This window comes from Podarcis gaigeae, assembly GCF_964106915.1.
Source record: "Podarcis gaigeae genome assembly, chromosome: 7".
Classification (NCBI taxonomy): Eukaryota; Metazoa; Chordata; class Lepidosauria; order Squamata; family Lacertidae; genus Podarcis; species Podarcis gaigeae.
In genome coordinates, this window is record NC_139683.1 from 41,095,972 (window position 1) to 41,121,088 (window position 25,117).

The 25,117-nt window shown below is 40.2% G+C and overlaps 1 protein-coding gene across 7 annotated transcripts in view; it reads right to left on the minus strand.

The window, feature by feature from the left end:
* The window catches only part of SPIDR (scaffold protein involved in DNA repair), a 156,344-nt gene that overhangs the window by 14,876 nt on the left and 116,351 nt on the right, over positions 1-25,117 (minus strand). For 3 of the 7 annotated variants that reach the window (XR_014566480.1, XM_083747615.1, XM_083747613.1), the window contains exons 11-14: positions 11,639-11,797; positions 5,680-5,767; positions 3,993-4,142; positions 3,833-3,892 (exon numbers count right to left, since the gene is read on the minus strand). Coding sequence is in view for 6 of the 7 variants with exons in the window: in XM_083747615.1 (XP_083603741.1) it covers positions 3,833-3,892; positions 3,993-4,142; positions 5,680-5,767; positions 11,639-11,797 (457 nt within the window). In the remaining variant the exon portion in view is untranslated. The remainder of the gene's footprint in view (positions 1-3,832; positions 3,893-3,992; positions 4,143-5,679; positions 5,768-11,638; positions 11,798-25,117) is intronic. The other 4 variants (XM_083747618.1, XM_083747616.1, XM_083747614.1 and 1 more) reach the window with 3 other exon arrangements.

Genomic DNA, 25,117 nt, shown 5'->3' on the forward strand with positions numbered 1-25,117 from the left:
TGAGTGGGGATTTGAACCCAGGACTCAACAATACTAGTCTGAGACTATTCACAGAAACCTTATAGCTGCCTTTGGGCTCCTTTAGGCCCCAAGTAGTTTACTAGAAATATGGTGTGTGTATATATATTCATAAGCAAAGGTTATTGAAATGAGTATGCTTAGGTAAAAGCATACAATGTTTTACTTTTCTCTCTCATTTGCAGCTTGTTACAATTAAGTATTTGTACTTTTAAAGAATAAAACAATATTGTCTGGGAAACAACAAACAGATTTGCAGCACTCTAAAAGGCTAAAGAAATATTGTGTCAAATGCTTTGGTGGTCATAATAAGTAGATTAGTCTTTAAAGTGACACAAGAATATAATTTTGCCTCCTTTTTTGTTGATATTCCTACCCTTCTGGAAGTTGTAGAGTTAAGGTTTCATTTGGATGTCACCACTTATATAAATATTTTTTTTTAAAAAAACAACATATACCCATCTAATGATTTATTTAATAGCTGCATAGCAGAGAGGTTGGAAAATATGAGTGACAAAATATTTGGCTAAAGATATGGCAATTTATTAAATTCAGTTTTGCTATTGTTCTTTAAAAAAAAAACTTTTATATTTCATACCCAGAACTTACTTTCCATAACTACAGATTTTAAAAGTTAATTGAAAGTTTCAGGGGTTTTTTTGTTTTTTAAAAAAGAATCACATGGAGAAACATTAGAAATCTGAAACTCTAACCTTTAGATTCTGACCAATGGGACAGTCAGCCAAAAAGTAAATAACAATAAATCATTTTAATACCATCATCTTTCTGTTTCTGTGTCAATTTGTTCTGAACAGAAAGGACAAAACAGACAAAACAGCAGCAGGATTGAGTTATGTGACAGTACAGCTCCCCGAAGCACAGATGGAATATATTTCCTTATTTTCCTTTTGTACCATAATACTTATTTTGAATAGTAATAATAAAAATGGCCATGTTTCCATTTCTCACTTCACATTAAGTGAAGTCCTGGAGAGTTCTAGTTCAAAGAGCTATACTGAACAACACTGGTGATTAAAAAAAAAAGAAAAAATCTTATCATTGTTAAGCACAAAACTTACTTTATAAATAAAATGCATAAAATCATACAGGGTTCATACAGGGGTTTCTCTCTCTTTCTCTGTGTGTGTTCTGAAAAAGTTAGTCAACAAGATAAAACCAAACTAAGCCAAGGTCTTCACCTTCATATTTTATGATGCACTAGACTTGTGCGAAGGACAAATCTTTACTGGCAAAGACTGAAGCAGTAAACAAGTTTCAGCCATGGCATTTTGTTTCTAAAATGTTTACAAAAGGTAAGTTCCTTTTTTATCTTCACAGCTGCAAAATCAAACTCTTTTGGTTCTTTCAAATCATTCTTGAAGATTTAAACACGGGATTGTGGCTATAAAACACTATATCTAGAATTATCACTTATTAAAGACATCTGAGGTGAATTACTTCATGATATCTTTTCAACATATCTGCGCAGGGATAAGGAAGCATCCAGTAAACACTGAGCTGAAATTAGAAGTAGAAACCAATTTAAACAGAGCTTGCTGGTGTCTTTAGTCTCTGGATGTTAACTCCCTCCAAATGTGAGGCCCATGTATCCAGAAGGCATACAAATTTATGTGAGAGCAGAGCACAACCAGCTTGAAGCAATGTTGGGGCATGCGACTTGCCAACAATTAATTTGTTGGGTAACACACAAGATTTATTTTTTAAAAAAAGAATTTTCTATTATAAAAAAGACCAATTCAATCTTTGAAGTTAGCCCTTCAACAACATATAATGGCTTTAAGACAATTAATCATGCATCGCTTAAGTTAAAAGAAAGGGACTCAGCCTAAGTTTGGTTATCTTTATGAAGCGGACTATTTCTAATCATTTACCTGAACTTTCTAGAGTTACATCCAAAATGACAAGTTTCAGATTTTGTTCATGTTTAACTGGATTTTAATTTAATGGGCCATTTTACATATATTTTTATGTGTTGTTAGCCACCCAATAAGAGACATCAAATATGTTTTGCTAGCATTGAAGAACTACATCCATTGGTAGGGTTGCTCTGTACTGCAGCTACAAAACCTCCCACCCCACCCCCCAGCAAGTGCCCACTATCTAATATAGAAATGTTAAGTGAGGGGAAAACACCAGGACTTGTAGGACTATTGCAGAAGAAGAGAAAAACAACAACACGCCTGGATTGTTAAGATACAGAGGGAGGGGCAGGTGAAATATGGCTCAGTCGTATGCAGTTTTTTTAATGCAATTTTTAGGTGTAGGAACTTTAGTCATCGCTCCTATAATTATATAACAGTGCTTGTTTTGTTCCCCAAATATAAATCTGATGTCAGATTTATGCATCTCAGGGTGGTTTCTGGTTACGGCAATAGCAAATGCCCCAATTCATACCATAGTAAAAATTTCTCTCCAATCTGCCAATCTTTTTGTAATCGGCCCATTTGCAATACTATAGCCTCAACTGTCCAAATCACAGGTCGACAACCCCTGGCCTGCATTCACTCCTCAAATGCATGCTGGGACTGTTGAGAAAAGTGCTTTAACCTCCCACTCGCAGCACTCCTCATCCACCTTTTGCCGATGCTTCCCCAATTTTTTTCAGTACAAGTTAGAGTCCCTGCAGGTACACCCACCTTCCATCTATTTTTTAATCCCTACAACCCGTATATATACTATTAGCTGAATTGCAAATGCTTTGGTAAACTTCTTTCTTTATATCAGGAGCACGATACTGTGGCCCTCCTGATATTACTGGACTACAGCTTCCATCATCCCTGACCTTGCTGACTAGGGCAGAAAGCGGCTGGAATCTAATTAACAGCTGAAGGGGCAAAGGTTAATACAGTGGTACCTTGTCAAACTTAACCCATTCCAGGAGTCCGTTCGACTCCTGAAACCATTTTAAAACCAAGGTGCGGCTTCTGATTGGCTGAAGGAGCTTCCTGCACTCAAGCGGAAGCTGTGTCGGACGTTTGGCTTCCGAAAAATGTTCGCAAAGCGGAACACTTACTTCTGGGTTAGTGGCGTTCAGGAGCCAAGCCAAGGTACCACTGTATGTAAGAAGGGCCTGTTGGAAGAGGCCAAAAGTCCACCTGCTTCAGTACTCTGTTCTGTGGTTAACCAGATGTCCATGGGTTTCCCATTTCTGCTCTATAGACAGCCGGCAGTCAGGCCAAATCCCGTGAGGCAGAATCACATCATAGGTAATCAGGGACAGCCAATGTGGTGCCTCCAGATGTTGCTGAACTGCAACACTCAGCATCTCTTACGCTGGAGATGTAGAAACCTGTTATTCTGATTGTTATCAAATGGCATCAGTTACCTGTTGCTTGCTTTAAACAGTGCAAATGTATGCACTCTCAAAGAATTTGTATAAATTCTGTCTCCTTTCCATTAACTGGAAACAGTATCCTCCTGCTCAAGGTTGGGAAATGATATCCAAAAAAGACTAAAAAGAGAGAGAGGAGCCATCTACATATACAATGGTACCTCGGGTTACAGATGCTTCAGGTTACAGACTCCGCTAACCCAGAAATGGTACCTTGGGTTAAGAACTTTGCTTCAGGATGAGAACAGAAATCCTGCTCCGGCAGCGCGGCGGCAGCAGGAGGCCCCATTAGCTAAAGTGGTACCTCAGGTTAAGAACAGACCTCCAGAACGAATTAAGTTCTTAACCTGAGGTACCACTGTATACATTGTTTGGACCAGCTATGTTTAAACAGAAATGTTTTGTTAGTTTGCAAAGACACAGACCTTTAAAACCAACTAACCAGCCCACTCAAAGAATTACCTGCAGTCTTCGATGTACAACATGTGCCCAAAAGCTGCAACACTGATGTGAGCCAACCATCTGAAATGCAATTAAAATGTAAGCAAAATGCATAATTTCAAACATGTTAATATGCTAATAAATATGCCACTTGTAAAACCTGTGATGACAACAAGAATACCTGAAGAATTTCCTCGAGATTGTGCACGGCTGGGGGGAAATACAAATCTGAAATTTGTTCTTCGCTGTCATCTATATCAATTTGTCTTTGGTCCGGTTGAGCAGCAATAATGTAACAGAAACTAGGAGCAGGCAGGTTAGCAGTAATCTGCTGAAAATTAAGCAATCAAAATAGGCATAGGCATAAAATGTGAATGCTCTACATTAAACTTATTTACTTGGTGAAGTAAAGTAGTGAAAATGTTTGGGAATGGCACATTTGATGTAGGGAAACTTTTTCTTAAGGCATGGTTAATCGTAGCTTGTCCTCCAAATGTCAGAAGGCTGACCCTTTTGGCATAATCTGGAACAATATATCATTTATACATTCCTGAGTGGCTACACCCATGAATCTATGTCACAAGAAAACATAGCTAAGCACAATCAACAATCAAAAAATCTTTTTTTTTTTTGTCATGGTAGTCACGGATGAAACGGATTCTATTATTTTCATGCCTTTCAATGATTTCTATGACATTTGAGAATTTTAGCACGCGGGTGAATTTGACAATAAACAGATGAAGTCGCGTCACTGAGAAACATGAATGCTGCCAAATTAAATCTTAAGCAGCGAGTGAATAATAGGGAACATGAAGCAACGTGACTCTCTCCCCTTGTTATGATGAGAACAAATCTTTTTTATTTCAGGAGAATATCCACTATTTATGCAGATTATAGATCAATGTGTTTATCTCTCGTTTAGTGCTATTAAAGTAATATATTATTCATTTTGGGAGTCATTACTAAAAACATAAATAAATTAGGATTAATGAAAACAGCTGTTTAGCTATTAATCCCTGTCCCTGACTTGCTCACAAAATGTCAGCCTGGGACTGGATTTCTTCCCATTTCTTGTTGATACGCTGGGTTCTGATGACTCACAGATCCTTCCAGGAAGAAACAACAAATTAACATAAAGATTTAAATTTAGAAGGAGAAGAATGTGTACTGTACGGACACATTTGTGTTGGTAAAAATGATGGACATGAACAAATATATATAGAAACTGGCAGCAATTAAAAATAGCTCCTAGGATTGCTTATGACATCCCTGGCTCAAAGAAGAGCTAGCAAAGTGTTGGAGAACACTATCTACAATATGGGAAGACCCAAATTCTAAATCTTGCTTCAGCTTCAGCTCTCTACCTTCATCTGCAACACAGGCTAAACAGTAGTACTGGCCTACGTGTCAAACACTTGAAATGTGCTACACAAATGCTAGGCATTATGATAATGTAAACACAGCTGCAGCAGAGGGAGAGGAGAGAAGATCTACTCTAATGGCTCCATTTGGCTCTCACTAGCCCTAAACCATTTCAGTGCCAGTCGGTTCTTTGTAACTGATGCTTCAGTTTGTTGTTTTCCTCTTTCATCCTCATTCCTTTTTCCTTCTGTGTCATGTCTTTAGATTATAAGCATGAGGGCAGGGACTGTCTGAATTTTTGTTGATATGGAAACTACTTTGGAAGCCTTTTTGGATGAAAAGGGGTATGGGGAGGAGTGATACTAGAAATCAATCAATCAATCAATCAATCAATCAATCAATCAATAATAGATAAATGGGTAATTAAAAGTTACTGCCTTTTGAAAGCACTATTTGAAATGAAGAACAAATGAAAAGGAAAGGAGGAGTTTGAAACAGCAGCTTACCATTTCACTCTCTTGACTTTGACCATGAACTTTTACAGGCAATAATGGTGGCCATAAACTGTCTATTAGGCTAAAAAGTCCTGGCACTCTTTGAAGAAAAGAAGAAAACAAAGAACAAAACAAAACAGACAACACGCAAACATGGTGAAATTTAGATTTACAATGCTGTATTATGATGCTTTAGAATGCTATATTCAGATAATTTCAATAATTTGAAACACCACAAAACCAAATTCCTGCCACATTGAGCACTGCATTCTAGATTTTAATTTCCCTAATGGAATTCCATTTTGCTGTTACAAGGGGGAGGGGGGAATTGACTGCTGCTTTTAAAAAAGTTGACTAAGCTAATTTAATTCTATGGAAGTGCTATCTACATATTTCTAATATTATTATTGGATATTATTTCTTAGGCAAAGAAATAATATCTACTACCTAGGGTTAAGAAATTGTCTCCATTTGTAGATACTAACTATTAACAATATAGAAGAGGAACATATCTATGAACAAACTATGTTGGAATTGTCCAAGTTTCAGAATGAGCTTGTGTATGATACAACAACTTGTTGCACAGTAATATGATCTGAGCCCATAGTACACAAAGCATTCTCTCATTATACTCTTTTTTTTTTAAGGAAGTAAAACCCCAAATCAACTGTCATGCACTTTCATAAAATTTAAATTATATGTATGCTGGAAAATACAATCTTACAGGTCTGATGAGTTGAGCTAGGTGCTCTTTTTGCTACTATCAGAAGCTGAATCTTGCTAGAGATATCTTGGGCATTGGGATGTGGTAGACTAAAAAGGAATGGGAGAAGAAAACCAAGGGAATAGTTGACAGAGAAGCTGGACCCAAAGTGTGTGAAGTAAACAGAAGAATAAGGAGAAGAATAAGAACCAAATACATAGCTAATCAGATTCATTTTTTGCAATGTCTATAAAGAAGAACAATGCCAGTCAGGCAACTTATGTGATTCTTTCCCATGCCAGCACCACCAACTACAGAGCGCAGCAATGATAACATGGGAAGGATAATAGAATTCATCCAATCTACCAACGCTGGCTGTAGGGAAGCAGAATGTCTAGGACAACAGGCCTTGGCAAAGAGGCAGAGCATGTTAAATGTAAAAAGTGTTTGAAGTAGATATACAGTAGAAAACAACAGTGTACCAATGCAGAGATTAAAGGTCAGGATCATTGCATTAGCATAGCAAAAGGAAGCATAATTCAGAATCCCCCTGCTGAAATAACTGAAGTGGTAAAAAAAGGCAGGATGGAAGGCAGGATGGAAGGCTAGCAAACTGATGCGAAAACCTAACGAGAGATTACTAGCCTTTTTAAAAAGAGGTTTATCAGTAGATACAAAGATGAAAGCAGTAGTTCTTAAGAGTCACCAACTTTGGGAGGATAAAAAAAGGTGTTCTGGAGGTGTTGCTAAACATGATTAGAAAGGACCGGTTGGTCCAAGGAATTGAGGTCGGAGTGAAACAATATAAATTGAAAGCATTTGCAGACGACTTGGTATTAACATTACAGGAACCAGTCTCCAGCACTAAAAGAGTGTTAGAATTAATTTCTGACTTTGGTCGGGTGGCGGGGTTTAAGTTAAATAAGCAAAAAACCAAAGTTTTAGCAAAAAAATTGACAGTCACAGAAACAGATGAGTTCTCTAAAGAAATGAAGCTGAATGTGGTTAAAAAAGTAAAATACCTAGGGGTGTATCTGACCTCTAAAAATTTGAATTTGTTTAAAGATAACTACGAGAAATGTTGGTCAGAAATCAAAAGAGATTTGGAAACATGGTCAAGATTGAAACTTTCCTTGTTAGGCCGAATAGCTGCTGTAAAGATGAATGTATTGCCGAAAATGTTATTTTTGTTTCAGGCCCTACAGATCGTGGACAAGGTGGAATGTTTTGGAAAGTGGCAGATGGATATTTCTAAGTTTGTTTGGCAGGGCAAAAAGCCCCGAATAAAGTTTAAAATATTAACTGATGCGAAAGAAAGAGGGGGATTTGCCCTGCCAGACTTGAGGTTATATTATGAATCTGCAGCCTTCTGCTGGTTGAAAGATTGGATTTTACTGGAGAACACTGATGTCCTAGATCTGGAAGGGTTCGACAATGCGTTTGGGTGGCATGCATATTTGTGGTATGACAAGGTTAAAGTGCACAAATTGTTTAAAAATCATATTGTCAGAAGAGCAATTTTGATGGTCTGGACAAAATATAAAGACTTACTGGAGAGTAAGACTCTGAGGTGGCTCTCACCGGTGGAGGCCAAGGCACGTAAGAGACTCAACATGGAGGCCCATTGGCCTAAATATTGGGAAATAATTGAAAAAATTGGAGACAATTGGAGGTTGCTGAGCTTGGAAAAACTGAAAACCAAGGTGCGAGATTGGCTGCACTATGCGCAAATTCAGGAGGTCTTTAAAATAGATAAAAAGGTTGGATTCCAGGTGGAAAAATCGAAACTAGAGATTGAATTGTTAGAGCCAAAAAATAAATTACTTTCGAGAATGTATAACTTGCTGCTTAAGTGGAATACACAGGATGAGACAGTCAAATCCGCCATGATAAAATGGGCGCAGGATGTGGGGCACAACATTATGTTTGTAGACTGGGAAAGGTTATGGAACACCGGTTTGAAATTTACGGCATGCACTGCCTTGAAGGAAAATATTATGAAAATGGTATACCGGTGGTACATGACCCCAGTCAAGCTAGCTAAGATATACCATCTGTGTGACAACAAATGTTGGAAATGTAGAGAGGCGGAAGGGACATTCTTTCATCTCTGGTGGACCTGCCCGAAAGTGAAGGCCTTCTGGGAAATGATCCATAATGAACTAAAAAAGGTACTGAGATTTACCTTACCTAAGAAACCAGAGGCCTTCCTTCTGGGCATGGTGGACCAGAGAGTGCTTAAGAAGGACAGAACCTTTTTCATGTATGCTATCACAGCAGCAAGGATCCTGATTGCAAAATATTGGAAGACACAAGATTTACCCACGCTGGAGGAATGGCAATCGCAGTTGATGGACTATATGGAATTGGCTGAAATGACTGGCAGAATCCGAGACTTGGGAGAAGAAACAATTGAGGAGGACTGGAAAAAGTTTAAGGACTATTTGAAAAAACACTATAAGCTGTATGAATGTTAAAAAAAAATGCACCTTTTAGGAAACTCTAGCTTCAGCAAATGTAAGTTAATGAAATGAAAATTAAGACACAAGAATTCAGAGGTAAAATAATGAAACAACTTTATTGTGTTTAATACAAAGCATACAAGAATTGGGTTACAGTAAAATTGAAATCAGGGAACATGATAAAATGGAAGATACAATAAGTTTTGAAATAAGTTAACAAATTGCTGATGTTTTATATGACAGAGAATGCAGGGTTTGGAGGATGTGGGGAAGTCCTTTAGATTTGATGAAAAAAGAACATGGAAATTTGTTATTCTTCTATTCTATTTTCTTATATCTATCCTTTATTCTTTTTTCTGTATTTCTTAAAATCAATAAAAAAATATTATAAAAAAAAAGGGAAAGGTGGTGGTATGTCTGTGAAAAAGTAGATAAAGGTTTTCCCAAATTGACTGAGAAATGGGAAAGGGGGAAGAGCTCCACATTTATGGTGTACAGCTAGAAACATTGACTCAAGAGGAAATGTCAAGAGATATGGGACTAATGAAAGATGAAGATAAGTATGTTGCAAAAGAGACAGAGAATAATTCCATGGAAACACAATGATGGCAAGTAGTGATGTCTTCCTGGCAATACAAGAGTTAATTGGGAAGTTCCAGGGCTAAACACCACTTAAGTGGAGTTGGAGCCCTAATGTTGCTACAACTCCCCTGTGATCCATGAATGAAGGACGGCTTATTAATTTATTTAATAAGTAAAATAAATAATGTGATCAGTGGAATTGGAAGGGGCACACCTCTGGTGAGCTAGTATTTAATCTCTGTGGATTACTGCTGATTCAAAGTATGTATCATCAGGAAAACACAATACTATTGTGATCATATTTATTATGGGCTTACAACTCTTGGGCACTACACAACAAATAAAACAGTCTGGGATAAGGATGACAAATCAAGGGAAAGATGGGTTTTAATTGTTTTTAAGACATAAGGTTTTAATGACAGAGCCTCTATTCAGTGGAAGATTTTACCTAAATTGCTAGGAATCACTGAGGACTGGTTCTCTTTTCCTACACAGAATGACAGAAACCTGACAAATTCTGACAAATATAGAATTCAGCACATTGCTCTCTTTTCCTAGTTTTATCACCATCTCTCATTAGTCACCCTTTGTTAGGCAGCGACAAAGTATTCAGGTTAAGGTAGCAGAGCTCAGGGAAGGGTGGTAGTCATGTGAGTAAGAGCAATAGCATGCAAGGATCGCAGGAAACAAAGATACTGCCCTACATGCTGATAATGCATCAGATTTAGTAACAACTGCATGCAGTTCTAGTCCCCCCTCTCAAAAACTCAGAAGGGCAATAAAAAAAAAGGTCAGGGATAACAAATGTCTTCTTTACGAGGAAAAGCTGAAGTGATAGTCACCCTTTAGGTTACACTGTCAAGTCCATGAGAACAGAACCCCCTGGAGAATTGCTAGCATGAACTGGGGCAGAGCAGCAATATATTTATAATGTATGTTAACGGTAAAGCACCATGGATAAGAGTGCTTTAGAAGAGTAGTCTTCCAGCCTTTCAGGCCAAAGGACCTTTTTGCATTCCCAAACTGCAACATGGGACCCACTTCAACTTGTTGTTACAATACAGTATATGCCCATTATGCGCCTTCTCTCTTTAATGTGGAGAGTGGGAAAGGCTCATTTTTTTCATATTTGTACAAAACACAGCATTTTGTAAAGTGCAGCTTGCCATGCTGGAGTGAAAAAGCATTAGCCACTCGTGTAGGGTACCTACTTCCCCTTATCTGTTCTCTCTCCTCTTAAAGAGAAACCCAAACAAAACTGTGGTCATGGCACTGTGCTCTTAACTCACCTGCTTAAACATCATGCTTTAGAACAGGGGGTTAAGATAACCTGTGGCCCTCCAGCCCTATGGACTACAGCTCCCATCATCTGAGTGGAGAAAAGAACTAAAAGGTTTCAAAGGATCGATAATTTATACCCAAGCATCAAATCTTACTTGAAAACAGGATAATTGGTTCATTACATTGATATTTTTTATTTTCTAAATGTAAACAATTTTCTAATTTTTAAATAAGAGCGAGATTGCTTGAATGCAACTCTCCCCCTCCCTTTTTTACAGGTTCCAAATTGTGTGACTACTGAACAATCTAGAGGACCCTGGCCAACCTTTCTGCCAAGAGTCACAATGGAGTGGCACATTGCCATGCACCATAGTACCATATGCAGGATTCCCCCAATGCCTTGCTGTGGCTTTGTGTCTGGCAAGCAGCACAGTGCAGGTATGTGAAGCCTGAGTTTCTGTATTAGTCAGATTCTTGCTCTCTCTGCCTCAAATCCTGTCAGTGCCACTTATAGCATTCATAATGCAGGTTTGTCACCCATTGTTTATATCAGGGATGGTGGGGACCTGTGGCCTTCCAAATATTGTTCCAACTCCTACCAGCTTAGCTAGCATGGCTGAGGGTCAGGAATGATGAGAGTTGTAGTCCAGAAACACCATAAAAGCATAATCTTAAAGCACAGACAACAATGAATCTTGTGACACTTCAAAGACCATGCGAGTTATTATGCCTTAATAAAACTGTTTGTGTTTTTGCTGTATTACACAAGGACAGAACTGTAGAGTTGGAAGGGATTCTGAGGGACATGTAGTCCAATCCCCTGCATGGCAGGACTCTATTGTCCAACGTAGGGCTCAAACCCACAAACCCAGGATAAAGAGTCTGGGCCATTAGACTAACACAGATACTGTTCTGGAAGATAAACTTATGGTGTTATTCTTACCTCCCTCTGGTAAGTCTCTGCAAAATTTTAATTCCTGATAAACGACAGTATTTTCCTTCCCATTTTTGGATACATTCTTCTATCTGTTCTGAAGAAAAGAGGGCATGAAATTGTACCTCACTGAATATTCCATAGGCATCCTGAACGAGGAGGCACAACCTGCAAAAAGGTGTATAAAATTTAGTCTGTTAGTGGCATGCCCAAAGGAGCTCTCCAACATCTCAGAATTAAACATTTGTTCACAGGACAGAAGCCTTCAGTTTTCGTAAAGGCTTATTAAATTCTGATGAAATCTTAATGCATCACAACTGGTAGCAAAACTGATTTACTGTAGCTACACAAGTTAAAAAGATCCAAATGATGGGATGTCCTGTGCCTGTGGCCTTGGAGAGCAGCCGCCAATCAAGGAAGACAATATGTAGCCTCTGACACTACAGAAGGCAGTTTCATTATCTTTATATGTACCCCTGAAGAAATTCCACATGGTGCTTTAAAATATAAGGATGTAACAAAAAATTAATCTCCTCCACCCTACAAGGCAATGATTCCTAGTACTTTTTACTATCAGAGGCAGTAAGTTTCTGTATACCAACTGCTAAGAATTGCAAGTGCTGCTCTCAGATCCTGCTTTCAGTCCTTCCACAGGCAACTGTGAGAACTGGAAATTGGACTAGATGGGCCACTGACCTGACGTTCACCAAACTAAAAAGGCATGAGAGGCAAGAATAGCTGGGGGGGGGGGGCGGGAATGTCAGAAAAACAAGCCATGGTTTGTTTGATAGTCTGTGGGACCCCTTGTGGTTAACATGTGATTTTTTAAGCCAATGCCAGGCCCAGGATGTTTAGCCGCTTGAGGCAAAACAAAAAATGCCACCCTGCCCTTATCCATCACCTCCTTCTATCACCATTACATCCTCCTCTGCTGCTGCCTGAGGCAACTGAAGGAGGCCCAAGGAAGCCCCGACATGCTGAAGGTGGTGGAGGAGGGAAAAGGAGGCTGGAGAGGAGCAGGCAGCAGTGGAAGCAGCAGGAGGCAGTGGTGGGTGAAAAGTGGTGGCAGCACGCAGTGCACTTCCGCCCCCATCTGCCAATCCTCCCAGCTGTCCCCAGTCTGCCACCTGAGGCAACTGCCTCACCAAGCCTCATGAGCAGGCTGGCCCTATCTTAAACAAACCATGACTTAAGACTTTTGTGTGAATCCATGTCTCGTAAAGTCTGCCTTCACAATGTGTTCTGCAGGAGTCCATTTAAATCTACTTGAAACCCTTGGGGGAAGTCATCTGTGGTTTGAGGTGATGTGTCATCAATACAAAATGACACCCAGTTCTATTTCTCCATGCCAACAGGAGAGACAGAGGAAACTCAGTTAATGTGCTGGATTAGGGTGAATAAACTGAGGTTCTGGTAAGACACAGTCTGCTCCAATGGGAATCCCCCACCCCAGGGCCATCTACCAGCAACTGTTCTGTGGGAATGATTACAAGAGAGGAGAAGAGGCATATTTAAACATATTCAAGGCTAGGATTTCTTGTCCTTCTCTCCCAGGCCTTCCAGTAAGTGCCCTACAGGAGGCATCCTTATGAATTATTACACTAATATTCTTATTGTGAGCTTCCGTGGAAAGACATGTATAATGAAATGCAATATACAAATAAGTTTAATACATAAGTAAAGCTGCTACAGTCAGAATGGTAGAACTAAGCTAGGCAGCCATCCAATGTGACTCCAATATAGTTTCACTTTGACTTTGTGCCAAGAAAGTACAACTAGGAATGTTGTTACTTTGTTGAAAACGAGCTCTAAAACTAGCAATCACCACCACCTTGCTAACCCAGCAAACAAATACATCCCCATCTAACTGATATGAATACTGTTTGCTGTTGTCATGGAACTATTGTTGATTTTCAAACTGCATTTTTGTTACGGAAACTTGTTATGAACCTTTTCATGAAAAGCAGTATATAAATACTGAAAAAAGTCAGTAATCATTAATTGCCATTTTATCCCTCCTTTCTCCAAGTCTAGAGTTGCATTCATGGTTCTCTCTTATTGTCTCCAAATAATGGTTACAACTGTACCTAGGTGCCTTGCAGGCACAACAGGACTTCTCCCTTTCTTCTTTTTGCAAAAAGGTGGGGCAGAAATTTTAAATAAATAAAAAAGTTAAGCGTGGTTAGAGTCAATTCATTAGCGGTAAGGAAATAACCTTCAGGGAAAGAGATGCCTACTTCTAGCTCAACATCAAAACAGGTGGAAACCATCCTGGGGTAAAAATGATTTTCCCTGCAGTTAACGCTGCAACAACATGTGCAGATGCCCCAAGACAAAAAGATATAATTAGGTGTGTGGTTAACTCTGGAGAATGCACAAAAGATGGGAGTGTGAGAACAGATGGATGAAAAATGCACATGTGATTCAGTGGGAAGAGCAAAGAAACAAAGGCAAGGCGCGATAAGAAGGGAGGCAAAGATTAGGATTTTTATTTCCTCCCACTATGAGCTCCACCTACTTCTCCTTAAAATGTTAACAATGTGCTTGACATGTATAGTGGAGGTTAGCATGATTTAGGGTGTATGGGGTGTTAGGGGAGGGATAGTACCTCTGATAGGGGACACGTGCTCCTTCCAGAGTACCTTTTCCACCTTTGGTCCCTAGCCTGCACTCAGCTCTCACCTGTGGCTCTTAGAAGCTATCAGCAGCCACACCCTGGGAATGGCTTTGACTGGCCAGCTAAACCAGGTGAGGGTAGCCAATGGGTCTCAAACCCTCAGTGAGTTAGGGTCTTCTCCTGCATGAGAAGATAGGCTCTGGCAGAATGAGCGAACGAGACCAGCAGTGGGTTCAACGGTCAAGAAGGCAGTTTGGGCACATGCTGTAGAGGGAAATGAGGGGCAGATGGAGATTGTCAACCTGGGAAGGTAGCCTATCTAATAGGAGAAGGAAAACTCTTTTCCTAAACCTCCGATGCCTTGTGGGATATCTTCAGGAGAAGAAAAGGCTAAGGATGAACCCTGAACAAATCTTGAGCGGAGTCCCTAATATGGTTGGACTGTGCCTTATATGCCTCCTTCTGGCAAGTCCTGCAGCCAAGCTGGTGCCAGATATATTGCTCTGCTTTCCTTTGAGGCACATCAACAAGAGCAAGAGGGGAGTATTGTTGGCTGGGCAGATCAGGACCTCCATATACACTGCCCAGGCTTGTGCACTGGGCAGGCATGCCATCTATGCAGGGCCGTGAGGGCCCACATCCCCCCCTCATTTCACTGACAGGGCCGGGGCCCCTCAATATTCGCAGCTGGGCGGGCTCCATTGGGTCCTCCTGTGACTGCGCCAAGCTGCAGTGGGCCCTCCTGCGGCTGCAACCAGGTCACGTCAGGCCTTTGGGAGGGTACAACGGCCCTGTCAGCCCTCCTCCCACTGTTTGATGTCACACGTATGCACTGGGCACCTGCAATGTTGGGAAGAACCTGGTGTGCCTGACGCTGGGGAGGTCCCCTGGGTGCTGCTAACACAGTTTGACTTCACTCTAAGAGGCGCACACCATTGTCTCTCAAGACAGACAGATGACAACCAGCAAGGTTTAACATTCCTCCACACCAAATATAAATACATATTTTTAAAAGTCCTATACAAAAAAACTGGCATGTCAGGTTTTTAAGGCTAAAGTAGGCCTGTCCTTCATAACACCGAGTTATCTCTACTGAGCAACTATTTATTTTAATTTTTGTATTGGGGGGCATATATCTGCAATGGCACAGGCCAGACACAGATTTACCAATCTGTGAACTAGGCCACGGTGAATCTCATTTCAAAGCTTGGGAATATTCTGTTAATTTCCTAAAAGAGCTGGAGGCAGGGGAGAGGGAAGGCGAGGCCAATTATTTTGCATTTTTATGAGTGTGGTGGTAATGCTTAGATTTATTCACTTCCAAGTGGATATTTGGAAATGATTATGGTATTATGTCATCATGCCCCCTCCTAGTTAGTCATCCTTCTTGGAAAAGGTGGAAAAGGGATTTCTATTCAGTAATTATACATGTAAACCCCACAACATGGTTAGAGGCTTGTGTTTCCTTGTATACATTTTGCTCCCCCAAAGGAGTAAGACTGAATAGCGCTCCATAAGACAGACAGGTGCAGCTCAAAAGAAAGGCATTAGCACAAGAAGAATCTAGTGAGAACATGGGGTCTGCAATTGCTGTTGCAGAAAGGAGTAAAGAAGACACACAAAAAATAGTGGGAACAATTATATGCTTTACAACAGGAGATTGACCCCTCAGGCTTCTGTTGATGTATTTATTTCTTCAAAGCTCAGATGAGGAGGGAGGAAAAAAGGAGACGCTATAAAAAAGTGTACAGCCCATCCTCCTGATATATATGGCAACATTTGCTCATCCAAGATAGGGTGCTGCTGATTATGCCTGCTCCCTGACAGGAGACTCTTATCTCTTTGCGTATGTGCCCTCCTAGAAGCTACTAAAGCATGAGGAGGTGCACGCACACAAAATAAGATTTCTGTGCTGCTTTGTAAAAAAAAAACCAAAAAAACACACAAAAAAACAGGCACAAAACTGTTCCTACAGAGTTCCAATCCACCAACTTGTCTGGTCAAGTCTTGAGGTGGAGCTCCTTAACTTCTCTTGATGTGGCTTACAATCAACAGCAACCTTTGAAACTCCACCCAAACGGGATTTAATTTATCTGAATCTCTCAAACACAAACAAAATCCCTCCACCCACTGCAAATGTTATCTCCAGTGCAATCAGAATCAGAGACACATGTGTAGGAACAAAAGGACACAAAACACAACCTATTTTTGTCTGTAACCCTAGAGGGGCCCTTCTGTACATCTTACTTGTAGCAATTTAAAGTGTTCCATATCACTTTTAAAGTGCTCTGCGTCACTTTTATCAGATGTATAATATTCTCACACCCCCACAGCAGATGCTGGCTATTGCATCCTCCTTGAAATACATGCCCAAAAAATAAAAGCTTGAATAACTAGAACCTGAATAGCACTAATCAGAATTACATCTAAGCAGTGATATGTTTTTTGCAGAAAAAATTGAATTGGAAAATGTTTCTGTACAAATTAGCAATCATAAAATTTCTGTTTCCCTACAGGTATCTTTTTTGAGGGGTAGGGGGTATTTTGTAAACTAAGCTAAAAACTTTGAAACTGTCGCGCTTGCTAATATTTATTTGTTAGTGACATTCATTCATTCATACTAATGAACTTATGAAATGGAAAATTTTCCACACATTACAGCTAACTTGAAAATCTATGCTAGAAATCTTTTCATATCTACAGAGAAGCACATATGACTATTTCCATGTTTAGCAGATTTATTATTATTAGTATTGGTAGTAGTAGTAGTATACCCGCAGGTCTCAGAGTGGTTCACAGCAGAAAATCACAATATAAAAACACAAAACACATAATAAAATCAAAAACAAGAACAACCCAATAACCCCTCCTCCCCAACACAAAACCAATTTGTTTTGTAATTGATGCACTAACATATGATTGCACATAACCAACCTCAGTAGTTTTGTTTCCTTTTGAATTGCAAGGTTGGAAACAATTGTTGTGAACTGTACCACTAGGCACAGTTGAGCATAAACCACATTTGGTTAAGAATCACAGGTTTACAAATGTCTTTTACAGCCAATAAAATAAACAGAACCTGGGTGACTGCCCACTTGTAATGTGCCGTATGTGCCAACCTCTTATGCATTTGTAGTATGCATGGGGCCAGGGAATGTCAGAAGGAAAAACAGTTTGAAGTGTGCAACCATAGCTGGAATTCCAACTCTAGCAGATTGCACTAGAGCAGTGGTTTGCCCAAGGTTTTCCCCCACATGCCACCTGTAAATTGCTGCGGGTCTTCGCTGACCACTTAATGAGTTTTCTGCCCCACTGTAGTAATTGTAATGGGCTACTCCAGATATTGTGTGATTTTTAATTGTATTTTTACAGATACACCAGAACGAAGCTCATGGGTAACTGGTGGTCCATGGCACATGGTTTGGGAACCACTGCACTAGAGCATTAACTATGTAGCATTAAAGAAAACATGCAGAAACATCCTTATATGCTTCATTACAGCTCTGTCCTAGCTATACTCATGATGACCTCAATGGGATTTATGCTTAGGGCCAGTCTTCTCTCAAGATACTGTTAAAAATGTACAGATTTTCTGAAATGTAAATAGAAGGCCACCTGCATTAGTATGTCTTGTGGCATACAGACAGGTACAAAATGCCTCAGCACTCTTCAGTATTTGCTAAGGACATCTCCTCCCCCTTTTTCACCCTCTGAAACCTTCCTCCTCTGTGCTATACACGGCAAAAGGTCTCAGGGATGATCAATGGCTGCCAGCTCTGAACTTCTGCTCTCTAGAGAGGAAGAGTAGCCGACATATATTGTTGGATTCCCAACTCCCATTAGCCCCAGCCAGCATGGCTGATGGTCAGGGATGATAGGAGTTGCAACCCAACAACATCTAGAGGGCACCACTTTGACTACCATAGGTTCATAGAATTGTGGAGATGGAAGGGACCAAAACGGTCATCTAGTCCAACCCACTGCAATGCAGGAATCTCGACTAAATCATACATGACAGATGGACATCCAACCTCTGCTTAAAAACCTCCAAGGAAGGAGAGTCTACCACTTTAGTTCTTCCTGATCTTTAGCTGGAATCTCCTTTCTTGTAACTTGAAGCCATTGGTTCGGGTCCTAGTCTCTGGAGCAGCACAAAACAAGCTTGCTCCATCCTGGCGTGACTTGTTTCTGAGAAACCAATGCTGGGTCTTAGTAATCTCAGCATCCTTCTATAAAGGCTCACAGACTGACTATTTAATTATCTATTCTAGGACCTTTCCTGGTATCAATATCAAGCTCACAGGTCAGTAGTTACCTGGATCTTTCCTCCCCCCCCCCTCTTTTTGAAGATAGGGAAACACCCATTAGACAAAGGGTTTAGGGAGTATACCAGGAGGAAGAAAGTGTTTTAATTTCATGGTTCACAACCGCCTCATGTTCTATAAGGCAAACATAATTTCCAACATTTTTGTGGCTCAACTGCCTTCAACCACAGACTTAATTCATTTAAACCATTTTCTTTTCTTCCCCAGAGCAGAAGTAAGTTGCCAATATGAAACAATGGAGAAATCCATATCCCATTTCTCCTTCCACCCCAAAGAAGTGGTAGCAGCAAGGGGAATACTCCGTCTGGAGGTTTGTCTAGTTTCAGAGTGATTGCCAATTAGGGCCTAAGTACACATTATGTTAATGATATGATTAACCATTATGTCATGGGTTTTAAAAACATTAAATACCAGGAACCAGGGCGGATGATGCCATCAGTAGAACAGTAGCGTAGATCCAGTTGTGATCATGGTAATAATCCCACACATACTGTGCAATTAGAATTAAAGGGGGAACTCCCATTTTCAGCAATGGAATATTCTTTTCATAATGCTAATTGCTGCATAAGGAGGAGAGATTTTTATTGAGTGTGATTGAGAAGGGAAGACTTAAACCTCTCCACCTAGTGTGCTGTGGTGCCAATAACACCCCAACTTTCCTGGTAGTTTTTTTTAAACTATGGCACAATTGCCAATCATATCTCCAACATTACAGGCATTGAGTTACTCCAAAATTTGTTTATCTCTATATCTTTGCCATTTTAACAGTTTAAATTGGGCTTGGGAGTGAACTGGCAACCAGTGCAAGTCTTTCAAGGCTGGCACAATATGCATCTAGCTAAAGACACAGACCAGCAGCCTCAATGCTGCTCTCTGTATGTCTCTGCACAATAATTGCTGGTGAGCACAAGTGGGGAAATTGATGAGAGTTTTCAAAATGTGTATGGTTGACCAATGTGAGAATAGGATGCTGCACTAGATGGGTGCTAGATCTGATCCAACAGGGCTTCTCTTATATTCGTATGGTCACAATAAATCAGCATGACCAGAAGATCTTATGGTTGGAAGCATGCCCCTCAAGTTGATCTGCAGCAACTGAATAAGGCAAAAATTAGGGAGATACACGACAGAGAGTCAAGGAGAGGAAGGAAAGTTGGACGGTGGTACCACGCTCACTTTGTATGAAATACCATATAAAAAGCAGAAGCAGCATAAGAGAATTCTGTTGCAAACCCAACCTCCATCTGATTATGGGGCTACCTTCCCTGAAGATCCAGGAATTGATGTTGAGACTGTGAGTTAAGAGAGAGCTTAAGGTAAAGCTAATCAAACTAAATAAAAGGACATATGTGGGATCTTACGTGCATTTAATTAAGCAGCATTAAATTCTCACCCCTAAAACATGGGTTAATTAATCTACTTACAAAACTTGTGAAGGCAAGTCTTTAAAAAAATGTTTTTTAGTCTTTTTGATGCATCTATGCCTTGAGGAATAGAAGCACAAGCAAACTGGCATTATGAAATGTAGGCCTGTGAACTGGTTAAGTTGTTTAGAGAGTTAACTGTTGATTCTTTTTAAAGTTACCTATCTGCTTCCCATTCCCTTGATATTTCCATCCCTAATCTTAATAAATATTTTAAACTTAGAATCTGCATATTTCTTGACAACTCAGGGGAATCTTACCCCTGTATGCCAGATCACACGCAGCAAGCTTTGACCAAAGGGAAAGAAAGGCTGAACTAGCTCAGCTGCAACTCAGTAATTAGGTGGTGGTTGCCCCCTCTTAGAACGAAATTAAAGCTGTAACTCTTATAATTCCTTCACTCAAGAGTTAGAGTAAATTAAGAGCTGGTTGTTGCCCACAGCAGCTGGGTATCACCACAGAAGATTGTAAGAGTCAGTTGATTTGATATGATATGTCAACTGGAGATAATGGCTATCTGGATTACTGGTGATCAAATGCCACATACTACAGGATGTCCCCACAACCCTAGCCTGCTCTGCAGTGGATGTGAGAGCTCCTGCTTTTTACCTGATAGGCCAAAAACATCATTCAAAGAGAGCTGGGGAGAGAGGAGAATGATTCCATGGCAGAGGAAGGAGAGGTGCTCTAGTCTCTAAATGTGAGAAACCCATGTGGGTTGGTTAAAGAGAGGGTCCAATTCTCCCAACTGAAGAAGCTGGACAAGTAGCATCAGAAAGCACCTTCCGGTGGGAAAGTCCCAACCATGTATATTTTTGACAACTAGTTTGTGACAAAGTTAAAAAGAGATCAGATCTTTCAAAGACTATGCAAACATGAATTCTCTTAAAAAATGCAAACAAAATTGTACTGGTTCAGAGACAGATAATCTCTAATGGGATGATTTAACCTTTGAACAATCAGAAGTAATTTGTATGCAGAGATGAGAATGGATTTGGAAACATTTCTCTACAGCTGCCCTCTGAATGGGATGCTAAGATAATTTGTAAATACACCACAGAAGTAGAACTTAAAAAAAGAAAGAAAAGAAAAAACAGAAAACTGTAGGACCGTTCCAAAATTATCTTAGTAACATGAAGCAAATATAAACATCACAGCTTCAATGGATGCACAAAGCAAGCGAAATAAAACATAGTTGATTGTGGAATGGTGCCTACATTTGGGATGGTATTCTTTCTGTTGAACTGACACTGAACTATAAATATATCCTACACCAGCAAAATAAACTACACAACAGAGAGGGGAAATAGCAGGAAAGGGATCTGCTGGAGATCCTTGTTTGGCAAAAGACAATTCCTGCTTCAGGTTACTAATCTTGGTTCTCTTCCCCCTCCTCCTCTCTAAAACACACACAGAGACTTTTCAATTGTTTTCGGTTCTGAGAGCTTTTGCTGGCTCTGTTTCATATGTGCATGCCTCTGAGAGAGAGAGTCTTGTGTGTATGTGAGCAGACTGTTTACAAAAATTATGGTAGTGCTTCTCAGCAGCCCATCGAGAATTCCAGGAAATGGCCTCTGTTATTTCATTCTAGGTAAATGTCGGCTCATGACAAGCAGCAAAGCTGACACAGGACATCTCCCTCTGCTTTACAGTCCTGCAGCGAGGCCTCAATCGGAGGGAGAGCGAGAGCGAGAGCAGGAATGAGCCATGAGTGGGCGGAGTGCCTTCCCAGCACTCTACCAACCACAGCACAAGGAATTATGATAAACACCACTCTGGAAACAAGATACAACAGTACATTGTGTTCTTCAGAAAAACATCCAGACTTCAGTTCACTTCAAGTAAACAGTTAATCTTGTTTACCTTTTTAAAAAATTTGATGAGATGTTAACTGAACAATCCAGTGTGCAGATGAAACAAGATTTTTTCCCCTCTATACAATTCAACTTTTGTGTTTGCTTTGCTCTCAGCAATACCATGCCACAAATTAGTCCAATATGCTAAGTTCTTATTACAGTATCTGCATGCACCATAGATTTCCCCCTCCTCCCTTTTTATTGTGTGTGTGTGTGTGTGTGTGTTATTTATTTATTTATTTATTTATTTATTTATTTAGACTTAGCATGGTGCCAAAACAATGTTTCTTGCAAGCAGATGAGATGTTGGAATAATTAGAGTGCTTTACTTCTTCAAAAGTTTGTAACAGAAATGTAAATAAATGATTAATTAATAAAGTGCTGCTGGGAAAACAACAGTCAAGCAATGGAGACCACATCCTAGGCTACCACTCTAAATACCTGGAGAAAAAAATGTGCACCTTGGGATGCTTGTAGTCTATTCTCAACAGAACTAAGATCAGTAATTATCCACAAATACAAACTAAAGAAAAAGTTGAAATTGCTTATTGTAACATATTTACTTAAAATACTGGTTTATTATTTATGCCTCATATATTATCATATATGGTAATAAGGTACGATTTAGGAATACGACAGCATGCAGTGTTAAAGTATGTTAGTTACTGATAAATATTTTGAATAATAAAAAATTATCTGTAGTTACCAAACATAAAAGTTTTATTTTTGTGTTGTGAGGCAAACAAGTATATGCCCATTCTAACTTTGGATTTTAAGAATTTAATAATTTGTAGCAACTTTGTATCTCTTTATTAGCTAATGGTAGCTTCTCTCTGTGGGATAATTCTATCTTCTGGGAAATAAGAAATACTGAAAGGGAATTTTGAATATTTATGACTAAAAGGTAAGAAACTGATTTAACAATGTAATATGTATTACTAAGCACTCCTTTTAGGATTTAACTCAATGAGGTTTTGCATAAAACGTTTTAAAAATCACATAGATTATAATGCTTATTATTATTAATTGATAGTATATTAAAAACTCTTTGGTATTAAATTATGTCCATTTTTTTAAATCTGAGGCTGAGGATTTGAGAATAGGCTATAACTTCTAGGTGCCCAAATTTCCTTGCATCTATGATTCCTTCAGTCACATGATTAAGAGGGCAGTTAGTCACAGTTGTCTGCAGCACTGTATTTGTACAACTCAGCCCAGTCAAATCTTCCTTCTCCAACCACTGTTCTTCTCCATATCCGAGAGTCAAAGAGCAGAGTAAAAATATTTATTAACTGCAATCATACTAGCTACCCTTGTATCTTGTAATGGACAATATTTAGAGGCACCCCCCCATGTACATACAAGCAGTACCCACAACAAAGGGACACTCCCGAAAACTATTCAAACAGCATGTGGCCATTCACATTTGTTTCTCTGCTGTGCTGTGCCTGCAATGCACAAAGTGAGGATGCACAGAGGAAGGGTCACAGGCAGAAGGAGGCATAGCGCTGGGAGATGATTTTGCCAGTTAATGCAAAGAAGTGACAGATATCTTAAGTGTTGTAGACCCTTCAAGGTCATCTCTCAGCTGACAATATTTGGGCTGACATGTTAGCTTGCCCTCGAACCTGGTGGTACTGTTATTATGTGCCACGTCAGTCCACAAGAAAGCACCTCTCATTCAAGATTTGACCATGGATGAGATGGCTGACCTGGAATGTATTATTGAGGTGGATGAACCAGGTGGACCAGATCTATCTGCCAAAGTTTTCAAGTATAAACCAATCCAGCTTGGAGAAGAGACAGAATTGCTATCATCCATAAAAATGCAATCTTCTTCACCAGGAAACCATTCTTTTGGGGTACTGTATTTGAGGGGCAGTTCCTCATGCTGGGTCTGAGACACAGAACAGGAATAGTGTGGCGTACTGCCCATCAGCCTCCCTAACTGAGCTGCAAGAAGTGGTCTTGGGGCGGTGTGGGGTGCCCACACATTTCAACATTCATGCTAGGGCTAACTTGTTTAAACCAGCTCAGGACTTCGTGCTCGCTTCGGCAGCACATATACTAAAAAATAAACCAGCTCAGGACTTCATGGAGCTGTCTTACTACATTGGGTATTTGACACACAAGCACCCTTCATCTAGTGCTTCCCATAAAACAGTTTGGAATTGGTTCTATGCTGGTTACTTAATTCTACTGTCACAGACAACCCATTTCCTTGTAGTCTGGACTAGCAAAGGACCTATTAAGATGACATTTCCCTAAAGACTTAGGGAACCTGAGGAACTTCTGATTGCTCTAATATGCTTAGTGCTCCTGTCAAGGCCTGGCCTCACTATGGAATGGTGAGAAGAGGAAGGACACTGGCACAACTGCTTCTAAGTGTCCTCTCCAGTGCTGTGGTGCCTGATTGGTTCCCTGGGTTTCTGAGCAGCTCAGAATGCTGAAATAGGCAGGGTGATAGCCTTGACTACAGGTGATGTATCTCTCACAGTGAATGAGCACAGATGAAAGGACAGGCTCAGGGCAGTGATGGTGGCAAGGAAATTAAGTCCCCAGGTAGCCATCCAGCACAACTCTTTGGACTGGTATGGACTGGTAAAATGGAGCCTCTCAGTGGTCTGCTGTGACAAATTTGCAAAGCACAGTCACTCATACTAGCACTGAATGAGACACCATTGTAAGGGTGGTGTTCACTGCACCAGTGCTATTGTAATCCAGGCCTGTTTCAGGCCTTCCAGTATTTCTGGTTGGCCGCTATGAGAATCGGCTGCTGGCCTAGCTGAGCCTCTGGCATGATCCAGCAGTAATCTTAAGTAAAATGGTATGGGATCAGATTCAGGATATTCTGAGGTTATGGACAAGTTGCTTGAAGGAGTTTGGCTACCACAGGTACTCTCAAGCCTTGCCCTTCTTGGCTTGTTACAGCTAAACAGAAGGTGTTGACTGGTTGGGTCCAGTGGGTTGCAAATGCCTGATTCACTGACAACTGTGCTTTCTCTCCATGGTGTTCAACATCTATACATTGCCACTGGAAGAAGTTATCATTACATAATTAGCATGGTGTCATCAATATGTGAATGAGTGCCTGGACCCCATGAGGGCTGCTGCTGCCAGCCTGTGTGGACAGGCAAGAGCAAGTGATCTGACTTAGCTTCCTCCCTCACTCTTGCGCTTTGCTCCTGCATGAGTGCTTTAGCTGAGATTCCTGCCTTGAAGGCGGTTGGACTAGATAGCCCTTGAGGTACCTTCCAACTCTACAA